The sequence below is a fragment of the Dermochelys coriacea genome, chromosome 1 (genome assembly GCF_009764565.3).
Source record: "Dermochelys coriacea isolate rDerCor1 chromosome 1, rDerCor1.pri.v4, whole genome shotgun sequence".
In the NCBI taxonomy this organism is placed as follows: Eukaryota; Metazoa; Chordata; order Testudines; family Dermochelyidae; genus Dermochelys; species Dermochelys coriacea.
In genome coordinates this window covers 257882720-257901559 of record NC_050068.2, presented here as the reverse complement: position 1 = coordinate 257901559, position 18840 = coordinate 257882720, and the positions used below count along the sequence as shown (strand labels likewise).

The following is an 18840-nucleotide window of genomic DNA, read 5'->3' as shown; positions in this document are numbered from 1 at the left end:
GGGAAAGAGAGAGTCCCTCTCTTTTGTGATGTTCCCCTCTGGTGTTATCTGGACCAGTGATCTGCTAGGTCACCCCAATCCTTGACTCTGGGAGCCAGCTTTACCCTGCTCTGCTGTGAGAACCCCCACTCCTGGGCTGTTCACGCACAGCCTCTGGCATATAAGGTGCTCCTTGGATTGTGCAACCGAATGACACTATCCAATATCTTTGATCCCAGACACAACCCTAGGAACCTCTGTCTTGTAGTGTCCAGTTATGCCCGCTGGACACTGCAAGCTTATATGAGATTTTCAATTTAACAAACCAGGCTTGTCATCCCAAGGTGAGTCTCTTATGCTTCAAACCAAACACACTGCTTCAGGTAGAATAAACAAACAGATTTATTAACTACAAGGATAGATTTTAAGTGATTATAAGTCAAATCACAATAAATCGGATTTGGTCAAATGAAATGAAAGCAAAACGCATTCTAAGCTGATCTTAACACTTTCAATGCCCTTACAAACTTAGATGCTTCTCACCACAGGCTAGCTGGTTGACCTTCAGCCAGGCTTTCTCCTTTGAGCAGCGCTTCAGTCGCTTGGTGGTCATGTCTGTAGTTGGAGGTGGAAAAGAGAGAGGAAGAGCATGGCAAACGTCTCTCCTTTTTATCATGTTCTTTCTACCCTCTTGGCTTTGCCCCCCTCATTCCCCCCCACCCTTCAGAGTCAGGTGAGCATTACCTCATTGCAATCCCAAACTGACCAAAGGAAAGGGGGTGACTTACTCAAGAGTCCAACAGATCCTTTGTTGTTGCCTAGGCCAATGTCCTTTGTTCCTGTGAGGCTGGGCTGGATTTGTCCCATACATGCCCTGATAAAGTGTGAACTGCCCCTCTGCTCTTGGAGAGTTTTTGCCTGGGCTTGCTTTAAGCCATGAGGACACATTTACAGCCTCATAACTATATACATGAAATTACAACCTATCACATTACTATAACATTACCATAACAATGATTACTATAATAACAATGCTCAGTACATCATGAGCCTTCCAAAGACACCTGACATGACAAACTTTGCATTAGATACCACACAATCATATTATAAGGATGAACATGACAGTGTAAGGTGTTCCCATGAGGTACAGAACGTCACACTCTCCCCTTGCAAACTGTGGCAAGTAGATGATCTGTGTAGGGCCAGCAGGAAGGAACAAACACTAGAAGCCCCTGGGTTCTCTTAGGAGCCGTATCAGACAGTCATGAGCAGATCCTAAACTACCAGTGCACCCCCAGCCAGTGGACAGTGTTACTGTGTGATGCCCCCTCGCCAGCCTCGGTTCATCTCCTCCCTTCTGAGGGATTCATTCCCATTTGGATTTACTATCTGCGGAGTGGACCTAGACATCAGAGAACATGGACCCTGAGATGCTGGCATCTTCATGCCCGCAGAGAGACGTTGCTATGGGAGATGGGGCTTAGACAAGCAGGAACAGCTTGTCATAAAAGCCCCTGAAATTATCCTCCTCACTATAGGGCAACCCAGCAGCATGGCGAATCCCAGGGGCCATTTGGGGTCCCCCAGCATCCTTCCCATTCCCTTTTGTGGTGTTTTGTCATCACTCAGTGCTAAAGGCGCTAGACAGAGCTCTGCTTTATTCCGTGACCAGTTCCAGTCGGCCCCAGATTTCATGCTGGGGTGCTCAGCCCTTAAAGGCATAATCCACAATAGCACATCTTCTCTTCCCAGCCAAAACAACACTTCAAACCCAACACGGACACACAATTACAATTATTTACAGCCAGCTACTAACTACATTTACTAACAATGTCCACTTAGTCTTTGAGGTGCCTGGGCTTGCAGGGCTCCCCTGACACCTCAGCACTTCTGCTCTCAGGCGGCGGTAGATCCACTTGTTCTGGTTGTTCCATGTCCCCGGGGCACCAGTATCTAACCTGCGGTGATTGTTGCCTGTCTCAAGCCTAGTTAAAAAAAACAGTCGGTACAGTGGATGGAGGGGTGCAGCCACCTGTTGAAACAGCTCCCTGTGGCAGTCACCATCCCTTCATTGCTAGTGTCTGACTCGTGCCTCCTCCTGGGCTGGTGTTGTAGACACTGAGATCATCTTGGTGGGTGATGTGCAACTTCCAAGGGAAAAAATGCTTCTCAGAGGGCCGTCTCCTGCTCTGAGACACCATGAGTTCGACATCCTGGTCAGAGACCAGACGGATCAGGTCATCCTCAGAGTCCCGGTAATTCAGAACAATGTCATCACGGTCAAACTCTTTCCTAAGAGAGGAAAAATGGATTAAACCCTAGGGTTCAAACAATGCCAGGAAGATACTGCATGTTGGTGTACAAGAGACAGCAGCACTCGAAGGAGAACTCTAAAGAATGGCAGCACACCCAGCTTTTTGAAGATATTTAACCCTTCCCAAGCTAATGAATGAGAGGTGTCAGATCAGCTGTCCCCATACCGTGCTGTGTATTAACACTATACAGATATGAAGCTGAGGCCGGGGTCTCTTTGCCCTTCACTCGAACACTGACCTCTGCAGGTATATCTGCACTAGGCCAATACTTATTGAAAATGGTTGCCAGCAATGCATCTCACTAAGGCAGGGGTGGGCAACTTTTTGGCCCAAGGACCACATCTGAATATGGAAATTGTATGGCAGGCCATGAATGCTCACAAAATTGGGGGTTGGGGTGCAGGAGGTGGTGAAGTCTCTGGCTGGGGGTGCAGGTTCTGGGGTGGGGTTGGGGATGAGGGGTTGGGGGTCCAGTAGGGTACTCTGGGCTGAGACCGAGGGGTTTGGAGAGCAGGAGGAAGATCAGGGCAGGGGCAGGGGGTTGGGACACAGGAGGGGGTAAGGGGTGCAGGCTCTGGGCGGCACTTACCTCAAGCAGCTCCCAGAAGCAGCAGCATGTCCTCTCTCCGGCTCCTATGCAGAGGCGTGGCCAGGTGGCTCTGCACGCTGCCCCATCCGCAGCTGCTGCCCCTGCCCCTGGAGCTCCCATTGGCCACAGTTGCTGGCCAATGGGAACTGAGGGGGCAGTGTGCGGTGCCCCCTGGTTGCCCCTACATGTAGGAGGTGGAGGGGGAACATGCCACTGCTTCTGGAAGCCGCACAGAACCCTGGCATGCACGGAGCGGGGCAAGCCCCTGACCCCACTCCCCGGCTGGAGCAGGGCAAGCCCTGGACCCTGCTCCCCGGCTGGAGCTCTGAAATGTCTGAAGGGCCAAATGAGGCCTCCAGGCCGTAATTTGCCCACCCCTGCACTAGGGACACACTATAGAGTTTGGCTGCTAGTAGACAACCAGTGTTTCAAACACCATTACAGAAACCCAGCTAGACTGCCAGAGATAGGTGAATTTGCAATTGGAGCAGTTAGAAGGCAGGAGTAGTATTGCCTAGTGAGTATATCTGTAATTCCACTGTCATTCAAAATGAAGTTATATTGCTTCTTCTACTATCCCTTTCAGAGGTTGGGCAAACATGGGGGATGCTACTCCAGCAACTCCCAGATGAGTGGCCCAACAAAGAACTGCTCTACAATAAGTAAAATAGTTTATTGGTTTAATATTTGTTTGCAGTGTTGTTGTAGCCACGTTCCTCCCAAGATATGAGAGAGATGAGGTGGGTGAGGTAATATCTTATTTTGGACCAACTTCTGTTGGTGAGAGAGACGAGCTTTCAAGCCACACAGAGTTCTTTCTCGGGTCTCTTGGTCTACTGGTTTAATAGTGTATTAAAACTATATAAAATTGGTAAATTCATAAAAAAACCCTTTCCCCCTTGTTTGTTTCCTTTACAAGAGTGGAAGGAAACTGGCCCCCATGTTTGATTTTTAATACTCCAAGTTTTAAAACTATAGTGAAGTTCTATTGCCTATTGCCATGTGTCCAGCTTGTTATTTGTGGGATTGACCATCACAACAAGCCAGGTGATAGATGGCTCAGTGGCTTGCAGGCCTGCTAAAACAAGGTTGGAGAGAACAAGGCGAGCCAAGACCAAAGGGAGGTGTTAATAGAGTGCAGAGAGGTCACTGATCAATAGTGTTGTTAAGTCTCTCAATTTTATTGCAAGTTTTTCTTAAAGCCCCAGCTCCTGGAGACATTTGATTACATGGGTATCTCAGACCTCATGCTTGAGAAAATAATTTGAAAATGTGACCCTTTTCAAATGCCCAAAAGGTAAATTAAAAAAAACCTCTCCAACATTTACAATTAAAGTCTCAGGAGTCTCAAGCCAATCTCATGATCTTGAGGGCCTGGACTCATTATTTCTATAAGCTTAGGGCTGGCAAGCTTAGGGTTGAGTGGGGAAAAGCATTGGTGGGCTGAGATGGGAGAACCAGCCATGTCTATGTGACTGCAATGCCCGTGAGTTCCAGCCACACTGGACTTGCAACAGTGGGCAGGGATGTTGGGGTAGACTCTGTGTCTGTTCAGTACTTAGCCCAGTGAGGTCCTGGTCTATAACTAGGGTTCTAGGCATTACAACAATACAACTCATAAATAACAGGTGGGGAGAGACATTATCAAGACTTGCTCAGAGGAGGTGCACACTCAATGATGCTGGCATCACTTGTAAAAATAAGAGCATTTTTGTGTATGGACACAACATACTATGTGCATTGCACATGTCTCCACAGATAGTGGCAATACCTTTTCTCTCCTGTGTAGATGAATGTCTAGGGTGGCTGGACAGTGGTGCCCCACATCCCAAGGGTGTCAGACAAGAGGAGTGAGGCTGGGAGTGTGTCCTAGAGTCCCATAGATAGAAACAATGACTAGACTCTGCCGAGGCCCACTTGGCTTGAAAGTACATGGGACCCAGTCATTGGGTCCATTCACAACATAGTAGGGACCATACAGACTGTACTGGGCCAGGTTGTGACAACTGCCAACTCTCCAGGTTAATAGGGAAGAGTATGTCAGGCCCAGAACACTGGGATGGCTGGACAGACCCTAACACAGCCAGGAGCGGGACGAATTCAAGAAATATGCCTGAGAATGAATCTCTGCATCCAATAGTGCCTGCACCTCCATCTGCCTGTACTGTACCTCATTAATGCCATGAGGTCCTTGAACAATGGAGTGCTGCTCAGGTCCTCTTCCACAGATATGTCCCTAGAAGAGGGAAAAGATATCGTCATCTCACATGATCAGAGCAGTTCCCTGACTGGGCTGCAGGAGTCTGGGCATCTCTCCAGCAGCACTTGAAAGCATCATCTCATTACCTGATGCTGCTGACAGTGTCATCCTGGTAATAGCAGCGCAGCCAATTGATAGTGCCCTCCTCCGGGGGTAAGTCTTGAATGATCTTCACAAAAGCACATGGGAAGATTCCAGTGGCATCATGGATGGCTCCCTGGGACAAGTGGAAAGAAGAGAATGACAAAGAGGGCACTATTTTTGCTATATGTGGTTTGCTGTGGAAATGTGAGTCATTTCCATGGAGATGACTGCCAGAACTCCCCAGATATGGTGATGTAAGAACAGCCATACTGGGTCATACTAATGGCCCATCAGCCCAGTATCCTGTCTCTGACAGTGTCCAGTGACAGATGCTTCAGAGGGCATGAAGAGAACAGGGTAATTATTGAGAGAGCCATCCTCTGTCATCCACTGTCAGCTTATGGCAGTCAGAGGTTTAGGGACACTCAGAGCAGGGGATTGCATCCCTGACCATCTTGGCTAATAGCCCTTGATGGTTCCTATCCTCCATGAACTTATCTAGTTCTTTTCTGAACCTAGTTGTACTTTTGGCCTTCACCACATGCCCTCACAGTGAGTTCCACAGGTTGACTGTGCGTTGTGTGAAGAAGTATTTCCTTTTGTTTGTTTTAAACCTGCTGCCTATTCATTTAATTGGATGACCCCCAATTCTTTCATTCTGTGAAGGGGTAACTTACACTTTCCTCTACACTTTCTCCATACCTTTCATGATTTTATAGGCCTCAGCCATACCACCCCTTAGACATCTCTTTAGTCTAATCTCTCTTCATTTCTGTTGCCCTTCTCTGTACCTTTTCCAATTCTGATACATCTTTTTTTGAGATGGGTTGACCAGAACTGCCTACAATATTCCAGGTGTGGGCATACAATGGATTTATATAACGTCATTATGATATTTTCTGTCTTATTATCTATCTCTTTCCTAACGGTTCCTAACATTCTGTAGCTTTTTTTGACTGCTGCTGCACACTGAGCAGATGTTTTCAAAGAACTATAAATAATGACACTATTTCTTGAGTGGTAACAGCTAATTTAGACTTTATCATTTTTGCATGTATAGTTGGGATTATATTTTCCAATGTGCCTTGCTTTGCATTTATCAACACTGAATTTCATCTACTAACTTGTCACCCAGTCACCAAGTTTTGTGAAATCCTTTTGTAACTTCACAGTCAGCTTTGAACTTCACTATCTTGAACATAGTTTTGTATCATCTGCAAACTTTGCCATCTCACTGTTTTACCCACTTTTCCAAATCATTTGTGAATATGTTGAACAGCACTGGTTCCAGTAGAGATCCTTGGGGGACCCAAATGTTTACCTCTCTCCACTGGGAAAGCTGACCATTTATTCCTATCCTTTGTTTCCTATCTTTTAACTAGTTATTGATCCATGAGAGGACTTTCCCTCATTATTCTATGGTTGTTTACTTTGCTTAAGAGCCTTTGATATAGTACCTTGTCCAAGGCTTTCTGAAAGTCCAAGTACACTATATCAACATAATGAGATGACTGTAGTGGAAGTGACCTGATGTCATACCTGTAACAGGAATATTGGATTGGGTGGTTGGCTACAGGAGGACTGGGGCAGTGTATGATATACAGACATCGGATACTTCCCCATGAAAGCTGTCCTCTTATAGAAAGCAGAGATACCATATCAGCAGACATCCAGCATGCTCCTGCAGCCCATTCTCATTACCTCCTCATAGTTCCCAAGTCCCCCCAAAACAGGGCTGTGCAGGTGGGGTTGGAGGGCAGTGTGTCACAAGTAATGCAAACACAAGCAATCCCATCTGAACAGGAGTTTCCTTCTCTTTTCTGTGGCCTGTGTGTGTTCTACTCACTCTACATACTCTAGAGTGCACTACAGGCAAAGAGAGTACAAGTGAAACACAAGCACCAAAGGAGAGGAAACCTAAAATCCAAACAGAGCCTAGAAAGGAAGGACCCTGGAATATGGAGATAGAGGCTTAGCCCAGATCCTCAAAATTATTTAGACTACTAATTTCCATTGAAATCACTGGAAATCAGAAGTCTAAAAACCTTTGAGGATCTGGGCCTTAGTCTCTCATGGACTAAAGTCAGCTGTACACTGACAGCTCAGAAACTCTAGCATAGCCCCAGTAACCCCAGTCTTACCTCTAGCCAATCTTTGTTGATCCTGCTGAGTAGATAGATCAAGTCTCCCTTCTTGAAGTTCAACTCCAGTGTACTGGTTCCAAAAAAGTCAAACAGTGCCTGGGGGAAATAATCACCATTTCAATGATAAATTCAGAGTTATAGAACTCTGCTTTCCTGCTTTCCCTGTCTGGCATACTCACAGGAAAAAGGTTATTTCCCTGTAACTCACATTCTTGAAAGTATATTGTCTAATAGATCCCTGCTATTGAGATGCACACTGTGAGCTGGAGCGATCAGGAAAGCAGGGAGAGTTGGAGCAACATGCACTTCCCATCACAGATCCAAATGTTTGTGCAAGGTCATATAGAGAACTGGAGCCCCAAGCTCCTCAGATCCTTTCTGCTATTCAGAATAATAAAGACTGAGATCTCAGAAGATGGTGGTTCTCATAATGGAGGACAGACACCCGATCCCCTCTCGTTAGTGACTAATATAAATAGCTCTTTAAACAGGCTTTTATAAACCACATAAACTATAGTAACTATTAATTTAAAAAAGGGTACAGATGCATTGGATAATGATTGATCCAAGAGCTGCTGTCTTCAGCTGTTCAAAAGGATCTCAAAGCAACTGAGCCCATAGTTTCTAATAGCCTTGCACTGAACATTCAGATCTTCTAGAGGGAAAAACCATGACTCAAACAATTTCTGCTTTTGAGACCATTCTAAGCTGCTAGTGCCCAGGGATGAAATGTGCATCCCCAGAGCAGGGCAGTTCAAAGGCAAAGTCTCGCTGGAATCCCTCTGTTCCAGAATACATTCTGGGTAAACCTTTCCATGGCATTTCTCCTTGGCTGCAGCCCTTTCCTTTGTGTTGTCCCCTTACTAAAACTCAGTGGGGGTGTTTGATTGACTAGCTCCGAGTACCAAAAGAAAGGGGAAGGGTCCATGGGAAATCAGGACCCTGAGACTGACAGTCCCCAGGAACAATGGGGAGAGGTCAGCTCCAGGTCAGCCTGATTGACAGGGCAGGCAGGCTAATCAGGGAGTCAGGAAGCCAAGAGGACCTGCAGGCCAGACTTGGAGGGGGATCGTAACTGCGACGGGGCAGGGGCGAGGCTGGGAAGGGTCCTGCCACCTAGAGCCTGAGAGCTTGTGGCCAGAGCAAGTGTCCGACCCACAGCATCCTTGCAGCACAACCAGGGCCTGAGAAGGGGTCTGGGACATGTGAGGAACAGACTGAACTTCCCTTAAATTCCAGAGACGCTGGTTGTGACGTCCCCGTGCCACAGAGCAGGGTGACGCGTTTTCCTTTAACCTTTCCCATTTCTTCTTTTTTTTTTAATTGATTGCTGCTTAATAAATTGTATTTGCTTTGAACTGTTGTAATGATCAGTGAATCAGGAAAGCATACAGTGCAGAGAGAGCACCCCGGAGCTGGGACACCCTAGCACCTGCCCTAAGTGACCATAACAAGGTTGGGGGTTGAGCCCCCCAGGAATCCTCGGCCCAGCCTTGTTGGGGTTACGAGGACTCAGGAGAGTGGAAGGGGAGCCCTTCAGGTCAGGCAGGCCTCTGGGTAAAGGAAGTGGGAGCGAGGACTCAGATCCTTTCACTAGCCCATTTCACCAGAGTAGTATATAAGCCAGGAAAGTTCCCTACAATAGCAGGACCATTCCCCCATTTACATAATATGGAGGGCCTCTTGACTGGGGGTGTCTCCCTGTGCTGGGCCCGCTGCCCAGGGTCCCCCCTCGCTCTCTCCAGCTGCTCACTTTACTTGGCTCTGGACTGATCCAGCTCCAGCTCCACTCTGCCTCCAGCTCCCTGTGCTGCTTCTCTGGCCCTTCTGGCTCTGGTTGCTGCAGCTCTGCTCCCAGCACAGGTCTGCTGTGTGGACTCTTCTGTGACTCTGCTCCCAGCACTGACCTGCTTCCTGGGCTGCTTCTCTGGCCCCTCTGGCTCTGGTTGCTGCAGCTCTGCTCCCAGCCAGGTCTGCTCTGCAGGCTGCTTCTGTGACTCTGCTCCCAGCACTGACCTGCTTCCTGGGCTGCTTTACTGGCCCCTCTGGCTCTGGCACAGCTCTGCTCCCCAGCTCAGCTCGGGGCCCCTGCTTTCTCCTTAACTCGGCCCCCACTCTGTCTGACCCAGGCAATTCCAGCTCACACAGAGGACGGGACCCCCCTGGCCTCCTGACTCCCTGATTAGCCTGCCCACCCTGTCATTCAGGCTGACCTGGAGCATTGGCCTTTCTCCATTGTTCCTGGGGACTGTCAGTCTCAGGGTCCTGATTTCCCATTGACCCTTCCCCTTTGTACTGGGAGCTAGCCAACCCAAACAGCCACACTGAGTTTTAGTAAGGGGACAAGAGTCCCCTTACGTTTGTCTTAGAGAAGCAAGAGCATACCAACATATTCCACCCTGGGGCCCCAAAAAAGGAGCTTAGTCTCTCTTAAGAAGGGCTTCCCACACCGGGCTTCACAGTGCAAGTGTCTTGTGTCTTGACAGAGGGAAATAACCACTCCAACTCAGGAAAACTCTGAGCCAACTCTGTTTGCTCAAACAGGAAAGTGCAGGCTTGTAGCCGCATGCTCTGGAGAGCCCCCACTTCCTGTTTGTGACAGAAAAGAATGCAGTCAGCCTTACAAATACCCCAGGAGAGTTGGGGCTGAGGAAGGAGTGTCAACTTGTCTTTCCCAAAGCCAGGAAAGATTATTTTTAAATCAGCTGGAAACATCCAAATAGCCATCAAATGGCAGATTCAAAATCTCGTATCAAACAAGCTTTCTATCCACTTAAAGGGGAAGGGGGTGGGGGCAGGAACTTAACCTCCCCTTTGTTCTTCTTCTTTTCCCTTTGCTCTTCCTATTTTCCATGTATCTTCCTGGATTTTGAGTGTACCAATGCCCAACTTTTCCCTCGGACTATTAGCTCTGTAAGTGTTCCCCTTTTACAAGGTTTCAGTTTATTGAAATATTCTCTTTTCCCCCAAACCCCTCTCTCCCCATGAAATCTCTTGTCTGATTCAGCCTTGTCCCATCTACTTTTACCTTCCGTGTTTTATCTCTCTCCCTCCTTTCCCCCACTCTTTCACATTCTCTCCCCACCCCTTTCCATTTGTAAGAGTTTCCCCTTCCCAGCTTAGGTTGTGAGGCTGGAACAGGAGTGTTGGTTTTCCTTGCTCTTCCAGTCCTGGTGATGAGAATGCTGCAGGCCCTGATTCAAAGCATTTAAGCATGTGCTTATCTTACAGCAAGCAATGGGACTTAAGTACGTACTTCCAGCTAAGCATGTGCTTAAGAGCTTTGTTGAATCGGACCCTGAGACTGAGTCTGTGGGTGACCCCCCTAAATGCTGAAAAGTTGGCACTGTGTTCTCTATGTTCTGTCATTTCTGAGATTCAGCTCATATTGATCCTCCAGTAAGACCCTCGTGTTATTCAGCAAAGCGGGGGATTCAGTCTATATATATCTTCAGTCCTCTGCTTCACCGCACACTAGTCTCTCCTACCCTTCCCCTCTCCTGCACTGAAGTGAGAGGAATTTCCTATCTATGCTTATTCCATTTTCCGTCCTCCCCCAATACATGAACCTCTCCCAAGAATGGCACAGATATAATAAGAGAGATCCCTGAGTGGAAAAGCAGTTTTGTTTACAACCTGCTACATGCTGCACGGGGTACCCACCTCAGCCCGCGGAGCTGCCATGCGGTCAAAACCAGGCGCTTGGGGCACAATGCTTTTGCTGCAGAAGAAGGAGACAACGGGAAGGTAAACACCCCTTTCTAGCGGTAAGAAAAGCAGCTGAATAGCACAGTCTTTGCTTCCTCACCATCTAGGAGGCAGGTGATCCAAGTCACAAGTCACTTTACAAAGCGCCAGAGTATCTGGGTACGACATGCCAGTCGAGCAAATAGACATGGACACAACTACATTAACCCCAGTATTCTCAGCTCTCGTGTGTCGTAGCAGCAAATCCTGCCTGGCAAAGCCCTCTGCTGAGCACAGAGGGGAATTCCAACAGTGTACTCAGAATCTTAGACCTCCCTTACCCACCCCGCTCTGGAGGAATCCCTCCCTCCCACTGCACTGAGCAGGGAAGTCAGACTTGCCCTGGGGGGCTAGTTAGTTCCCTTGGAAAAATATCAGCCTTAAGGATTTTGTTAATTCAATCCAGGCCTTCACACACACATGCTGCTGGGTTGGGAGGGGATTTCATTCTCCTTTGTTCTACACGGCGCAGCTCTCCTGTGGGATCCCAGTGCTGCTCTGGAGGATAGACCCCTGCTCAGGTTAGGCATGGGGACCAGTTGAGTCTCCACATTCATTTAAGATCTGATCCAACTGCTGTTGAGATCAATGGCAAAACTCCCATTGACTTCAGCAGTGCAGGATCATGTCCCCAGTCCTGGCCTGCCCACACCACACACAACTTCCTACAGAGATCACCGGAACAGAGTCACTAGCGCAATGAGAGGGGCACCATTTTAAAACAGTGCCAATGGCCTTTCAGCATTTTCCTGGTCTTAGACAGAATGCAGCTGAATATTGCAGGGTTTTTAGCTACTGAAGGTGGGAACAGTCCAGTTTACATGGCACAGACAAGCAGTAGAGTAGGACTTGACTGACTTATTTGGGGGACACATTGGGACTCCCCAATTCCCTCTCCCCAAGGGGCACTGGACACCTTCCCTTCGAGCAGGCACCCAGGAGGAAACACATCAGAAGCTTACACTCGGCGAGTGCGTGGGCGAAGCCGCCGCAGCCCCTGTGGCACCTGCTCGCAGTCAAACTCCGACTGGTAGAAAAACAGTCGTAGGTGTTCATCCATCAGCACCCAGCTGGGCAGGCAGAGCAGCTTCTGTGTCAGGGGAGACACGAGAGCAGAATAACACCAGTGAGAGAGATCTGCTCTGTATGTTACCTGGGTAATGGAAACACCTCTCCAACCTACAGACACACAGAGGAGGTGCATCACTATCAGAAATCCCCCTGCTAAATGGGACAGGATTGAGCAGCTGCTGGTTTTGCCTCTATTCATTGCTGGCCTTGGCCAATGTGTTGCCGGTGTGCCTGATCTAGTCCAGGGACATTCACCCTCTTCCTGTCATCCTCCCACCCCAGAATCACAGCAATCCCTGTGAGGAGAGGGCAGAGCTGGGCAGTGGCACAGGCTCCCATCACTTCCTATCAGCCCATCAGCAGCTGTAGGCCCCAGTCAGCCACTCATTTAATACAGGGCCCATAATCAACCTGCACACAAAGGAGTTCTCTCCCCAGTGTTATGGTGACTCAGGGAAGTAGGGTGTCTCAGGGTGAGCACCATAAAGAGAGCCAGGTACCCCCTGCTGGGGTGGACATAGCTATCCAAGATGATTTCAAATGGGACCTCTCCAAAGCATTGACTCTGTATACCCACAACAACCTCTACTCTAACTTGAAGCTTTACCTTCATGTAAATATTGAGGATAGGGATCCGGTTCTCTGCAATCTCCTTTTTCGCGCCAACATAAACCTTTCCTGGAAAGCACAAAACCAACAAACCATAAGAGTTACCGAAAAGAAAATGGGAAGGAAGCAACATGACAGTAGCATCTGGGACAAGAAATACAGGCAAAAGGATTTCCAGCTTTCCACATGTCAGTGTCCCCTGTTGGAGGAAATCCCCCAGTCACTGCACCTGCACTGATCTCTACAACAACCATTGCTGGGAACTGGTTCTCACAGCCAGCACTCCGGCACCCTTCCCTACAATGAGCTCCACTAGGAGAAGCTATGATTGGAATAACTACCAAGGATGTCTGGGAGCAGGCACAGGACTGCATTCGACAATAGCGTACCTGGCAACACGGGGAGGGTGAAGGCAAAGGTGTTGCTTTTGTTCTCTGCTCCATATCTCTCCTCTAGCTTGCTATGCAGGGCATAGAACTGGCGGTAGCGGCGGAAGATCAAGTATCTGCCACCTCCTTTTGTCTTCACCTCAATGACAAACACCTGAAGGGGAAGAGGGAGTGAGGGTCACATACATACCTAATAAGATTTACAGAGCACAAGAGAGGCACACAGCAGGATGGATATAGCCAGCCGTCCACTGTCTGGGTTGTTTTCTCAGGAGACTGGAATAGACGGTAAGCCTTCTGCTAAGAACCTGGCATTTTGGGTGCTATAAAATAATAACCACGCCAGGTTGATTTTGCCTGTGTCCCCAAGTTTCCTATGGATCAAGTCACTGTGATTGTTTACTACCACACCATCAAGCGAACAGCAAACCTGGGAGGATCTGAGGCATTAGATAATGCTAACAATAATACTTTGCTCTCATATAACACCTTCCATCAGAGGGCAGGACACCACTTATGATTGCCATTTGACAGATCTTTAATCTCTTGGGGAAGTTAAAGATAATATTTTCAAGCTTGGTGCCTTGGACATCTTAAATCCACAATTAGGCCCCTAATTTAAGGTCCTGGTTTTCAGAGGTGCTGAGCACTCATAACTCTCGCTGATTTCAAGCACACAAGTTTGAACATTCTGGCCTAGGAGTCTTGTCCATGGTCATGCAGCAAGTCAGTGGCAGAGTCAGAAACAGTGCCCAGATTTCCTGACTCTGGGTCCCCTGCTCTAACCACCAGACAGTACTCCCGTTGATTTCCCAAACAGATTGGTCTGCTGTGATTAACGGACGGACTGATTCCCAAGCATTGAACCCTGTGCCACATGGCACCCAGACACTCCAAGGAGACTTAAGCAGATAGTAGCCAAGACTTATTGCAGCTGAGTCTAAACCCTGTAGACCCTCAGTGGGAGATCAGTGGTCAATGCCTCTGGCAAGAGAAGTCTACCCAGCAGAGGGCACACTGATCAGACCTCATCCAGAGCTCACTCTTTGCACATCTCACGCCCCTCTTTCCTCCTTCCCTCCTGTTCTCCTCCCTGGTGCTCCAGTGATTCACTGTCCTGATCTGACATCTTCTTCTGTGGAGGAGGGAGCTTCCTAATTTGCACGTGCCAGGATGGGCTATTCCTTGTCAGACTGTCTATCCCCCTATCCCCATTGAATCTCCTAAACAAGGCTATGGAAAGACTTAGGAAACAGGCAGTGCCAAAGAGCCCATCACTCTCAGGCCACACCCACAGCTACTTGGATTGTCAGGGTGCACCTGTGACAGACACCTCCCCATTCCAGAGGAAGGCAGGCCCCACCCAACAACACGAAGATCGAAAGGCTGTATACACAGCAGGCCATGCCTAGCAGCATCAGGCCAGGCAGGTTGCATCCTATTTCCTTGACCCAATGCTGAGCCAGTCACGCCTGTGAGCACATGGAGAGAAAGTCTCTCTCTTACATAGTAACTGGTGAAGCCGCTCTTCTCTTGGGCATCTGCAATGTTAGCGGAGACAGGCACCTCATTTGGAAGCTGGTCAAAGTCACTGAAATGCATGAGAAGAAAGAGCTGGGTTACTACAGCTGGTGTAGGCCTTTGGCACAAGCAAACTAATGGCTCCATGTAAGCTCTGCAGCTCCTGGGCTGGTCCTATCTCCCTCTGTCAAGGTTCCTTCCCCACTCTGAACTCTAGGGTACAGATGTGGGGACCTGCATGAAAGACCCCCTAAGCTTATTTTTACCAGCTTAGGTTAAAACTTCCCCAAGGCACAAAGTCTTTGCCCTTGGATTAGGTAAAACGCTGCCACCACCAAGTATTTTAGACAAAGAACAGGGAAAGGACCACTTGGAGTCCTATTCCCCCAAAATATTCCCCCAAGCCCTACACCCCCTTTCCTGGGGAAGGCTTGATAATAATATCCTCACCAATTGGTACAAGTGAACACAGACCCAAACCCTTGGATATTAAGAACAATGAAAAATCAATCAGGTTCTTAAAAGAACAATTTTATTTAAAGAAAAGGTAAAAGAATCACCTCTGTAAAATCAGGATGGTAAATACTTTACAGAGTAATCATATTCAAAACAAAAAGAATCCCGCTAGGCAAAACCTTAAGTTACAAAAAGACACAAAAACAGGAATATACATTCCCTCCAGCACAGCGAATTTTACAAGCCATTTAACAAAGAAAACCCAACGTATTTTCTAGCTAGATTACTTATTAACTTTACAAGAGTTGGAGAACTTTCATCCTTCATCTGTTCCTGGCAAAGGTATCACACAGACAGACAAAAACCCTTTGTCCCGCCTCCAGATTTGAAAGTCTCTTGTTCCCTCATTGGTCATTTTGGGTCAGGTGCCAGCGAGGTTACCTTAGCTTCTTAACCATTTACAGGTGAAAGGGTTTTGCCTCTGGCCAGGAGGGATTTTATAGCACTGTATACAGAAAGGTGGTTACCTTTCTGTTTATATTTATGACACCCTCGCAGGCAGTAGAGCCAGGATGGGAAGGCAACATCTTGCTGCCAGGCACCAGACAGCAACAGAAGCAAGAAGAGGCAATTCATGTCCCGATTTCTCTCTTTCTGGAAGCCTGGGGCCCCACAAACTGCAAGGATGACTGTATAGACCTCCGACGTCTGATTTTCAGGAGCACTGAATACGTACAATTCCATCTGAAATCAGTGAGAGCTGTGGGTATGCAGTGAGTCTGAAAATCTGCCCCCATGCTCTAAGGTCCAGCCACACCAGCAGGGCTACCCACCGAAGGGTCTGGGTTAGCGCGCTTTTGCTGGCAGACAATGGGGCACGTTCTTGACCATCCTAGAGTGTATAGAAAACTTGGTGCAAGGGCACTGTTGGCCCCTTTCTGAAACGTAGTGGGGGTTTTGGTTGGTCCTCTCCCAGGACCAAAAGAAAGGGGAATGACTGAAGAGGAATCAAGACCCTGAGACTGACAGTCCTCAGGGCCAATGGGGAGAGGACAATGCTCCAGGTCAGCCTAATTGATGAGGCAGGCAGGCCAATGAGGGAGTCAGGAGCGTGGGGTCCCGTCCTTCTCAGTGTGAGCTGGAGCTGCCTGTCCAGAAGGGCGGAACTAAGGAGAAAGCAGTGGCCAGAGCCAGAGCAGGGCTAGAGGAGCAGCCTGGGGAGCTGAGCTGGAGGCAGAGCAGCAGCAGTGCTGGAGCTGGAGCTGGAGCTGGAGCTGGCGCAGACCAGACCAGGGCTAGGTGCTGTGAGCAGCTAGAGAGAGCGAGGGGGGACCCTGGGCAGCAGGCCCAGCACAGGGAAATGCCCCCAGCCAAGAGGCCCTGCAGGCCAGACTTGGAGGGGGATCATATCCCCAATGGGGCAGAGGCGACACTGGGAAGGGTCCTGCCACCTAGAGCCCGAGGGGGTAGGGCCATGGCTAGAGCAAGTGTCCGACCCGCCGCATCCCTGCAGCACAGCCAGGGCCTGAGCAGGAGGCCTGGGACATGTGAGGAACAGACTGTGAACTACCCGGACATTCCAGAGACGCTGGTTGTGACGTCCCCATGCCACAGAGCGGGATGACGCGTTTTCCTTTAACCTTTCCCATTTCTTCCTTATTTTTTAAAAACTGATTGTTTAATAAATTGTATTTGCTTTGAACTATATGCAATGGTCAGTGGGTCAGGGAAGCGTCCAGAGTGGAAAGAGCACTTCAGAATGGGGACACCTTAGCCCCTGCCCTAAGTGACCACAACAAGGTTGGGGGTCAAGCCCCTCAGGAATCCTGGGCCCAGCCTTGTCGGGGTTATGAGGACTCTGCCACATGGGAGAGTGGAAGGGGATCCCTCAAGGTCAGGTAGGTCTCTGGGTAAAGGGAATGGGGACTCAGATCCTTCTGCTACCCAAGTCCACTGGAGTACTGTATAAGCCAGGAAAGTTCCTCACAATAGCAGGACCATTCCCCCGCTGACATTAGGATAATAATTGTAGATCAATCTGCCTTGGCCTAAGGTGAGCATGGGCACCTATCTCACTTTTGTCTGTATACACAATAAATAATAATGGGCTCACAGGTCTGACCAGACCATTTTCACCTTCTTTTCAGGCCCTTCTCTGCCCAACCCCCTTGATAAAAACAGAGAAGTGCACATTCATTTGCCTCAGTCACATGCCACCATGTGAGAGTTCTCTCTCTGTTAATCCTGAAGTAAAAGTGCTGGAGAAGAAAGTGGAGGAGCAGTGGGAATGGGGAAAAGGTGGTTTCCAGTTCTAGCAATGGAATATTTTCCCACTCAGCAAAGAGTATGGAAGGGGGATCAATTCTCCCTTCCACCATCAGACCCCAGAACAAGGGGCCTCTGACGGTGGAGAGTCCACCCAGAAAGGCATTGTAATGTTGGAAGTTGCCCACAATCTCTTGCTCTGCTGGAATTAGTCAGCAAGACTCCAAACTTGGGAGGCGCCACCACTTGCTGTTAGAGCAGCCACAGGATGTGCCAGTGCTGTCACAGACAGGCTTTGCTGTGGAGCTCCAGCTGCAGTTTAAAGTTACCCTCCCCTGGTGGAACTACAGGAAGGACAAAGAGGCAAATACCTGCTGCCCTCCCTGGATGGGGAGTCTTCCATTGGGCCCCTGATAGCACTAGGGGGGCAATTCCTATTTAAAAACTGAGGGCTCCCACACACACAAAGGAAGTCCAATGTTTTGGTGGCTGCAGCCACACCCAGGCAGTGTCTCTTCACAGACAAAGCAAAAGGGAAGGAGCAGAGTGGTAACGCAGTGTTTCTGGGGAACTCACCTCTTGTCTCGCAGCTGACGGGGAAGAGACATCGTTTCAGCTCCTTGGTGTCCAGGTGAGCCCCAGAAAGGACCAGCCCTTTCTCTCTTCTAGTGGACTGGGAGCAAACAGGGCCCCACCCTTCTAGCTCTGTTAGTCTGGATGTACTGGGAACCCTCTGCAAGGCCTCAGGGATCTTACTCTGAATACATCAGTGTTAGCCTGTCGTTTCCTGCGCCCACCAGATTGAGGAAGTGCTACTGAAAGAGAACCCATAAGCCAGGCAGCTTTGTGATTGCAGCATGTGTGGCAAAACTGCCTCCCCCCATGTTAGGGAAGTGAAAGGCAGACTGTCAAATGGGACCGATGAGCCTGACTCATTACTGCCAGGCGCCACACAGAAACTGCGGCTCCTGTGCAAAGGGACTGTCACAAGCTACCAGGCTGGTAGCATTTTACACTCTCTTTGCACTCGTGTCTCTGCCTGAAGAGTGCAGAGCAGTGGAAAATCAGGCCCAATAAAAACACCAGGCAAGGCTGACTGGCATCGTGCAGAAATATGCATCTCAGAGACTGGCAAAAAGTAGTCCATCTCCCCACCCCCCGCTTGCCTCTCTGGATAATGACAGGTGCCACCCAGAGAACAGAGTTGGGCTCGGTTTTGTGAGGCTCTATGTGAAATAACCCATGAGGGGCCTATCCAGCTCCCTTCCCTCTGATATCCAAACTCCCACACATCCCTGTATCCACAGCCCCTCTCCTCCCTGCCAGTGACCCCCTCAGGCTGTAGCAAATCCCTCACCTCTGAATGAAGCTCTGTGGCTCCTTGGAGACTCTCCCTTATATGACCAGGAGA

The 18840-nt window shown here is 48.9% G+C and overlaps 1 protein-coding gene across 2 annotated transcripts; it reads right to left on the bottom strand.

Annotated features, from left to right (window-relative positions):
• Positions 1 to 364: 364 nt before the first annotated feature.
• NCF4 (neutrophil cytosolic factor 4) lies at positions 365 to 18253 on the bottom strand. 2 transcript variants are annotated; one of them, XM_038417331.1, is made up of 10 exons: positions 18006 to 18253; positions 14694 to 14778; positions 13188 to 13341; positions 12797 to 12867; positions 12081 to 12208; positions 11035 to 11092; positions 7369 to 7467; positions 5230 to 5360; positions 5054 to 5119; positions 365 to 2271 (listed from the first exon to the last, which is right to left on the bottom strand). In XM_038417331.1, exons 1-10 carry the CDS (start codon positions 18035 to 18037, stop codon positions 2037 to 2039), a joined length of 1059 nt encoding a protein of 352 aa, XP_038273259.1. In that variant the 5' UTR covers positions 18038 to 18253; the 3' UTR covers positions 365 to 2036. The 2 variants fall into 2 exon arrangements, with proteins under 2 accessions (XP_038273259.1, XP_043376177.1); XM_043520242.1 differs by having other exon boundaries at positions 5033 to 5119; positions 18006 to 18214.
• Between the last annotated feature and the right edge of the window lie 587 nt (positions 18254 to 18840).

Bases quoted from the DNA above. Each gene is read 5' to 3' on its own strand.
- NCF4 (XM_043520242.1), bottom strand. From the start codon at position 18,037: ATGTCTCTTCCCCGTCAGCTGCGAGACAAGAG. The intron at 12,868-13,187 runs GTACGCTATTGT...TGTGCTTTCCAG, and splicing joins CACCCTCCCCGTGTTGCCAG to GAAAGGTTTATGTTGGCGCG. The intron at 12,209-12,796 runs GTAAAGCTTCAA...CCCCTGACACAG, and splicing joins TCCTCAATATTTACATGAAG to AAGCTGCTCTGCCTGCCCAG.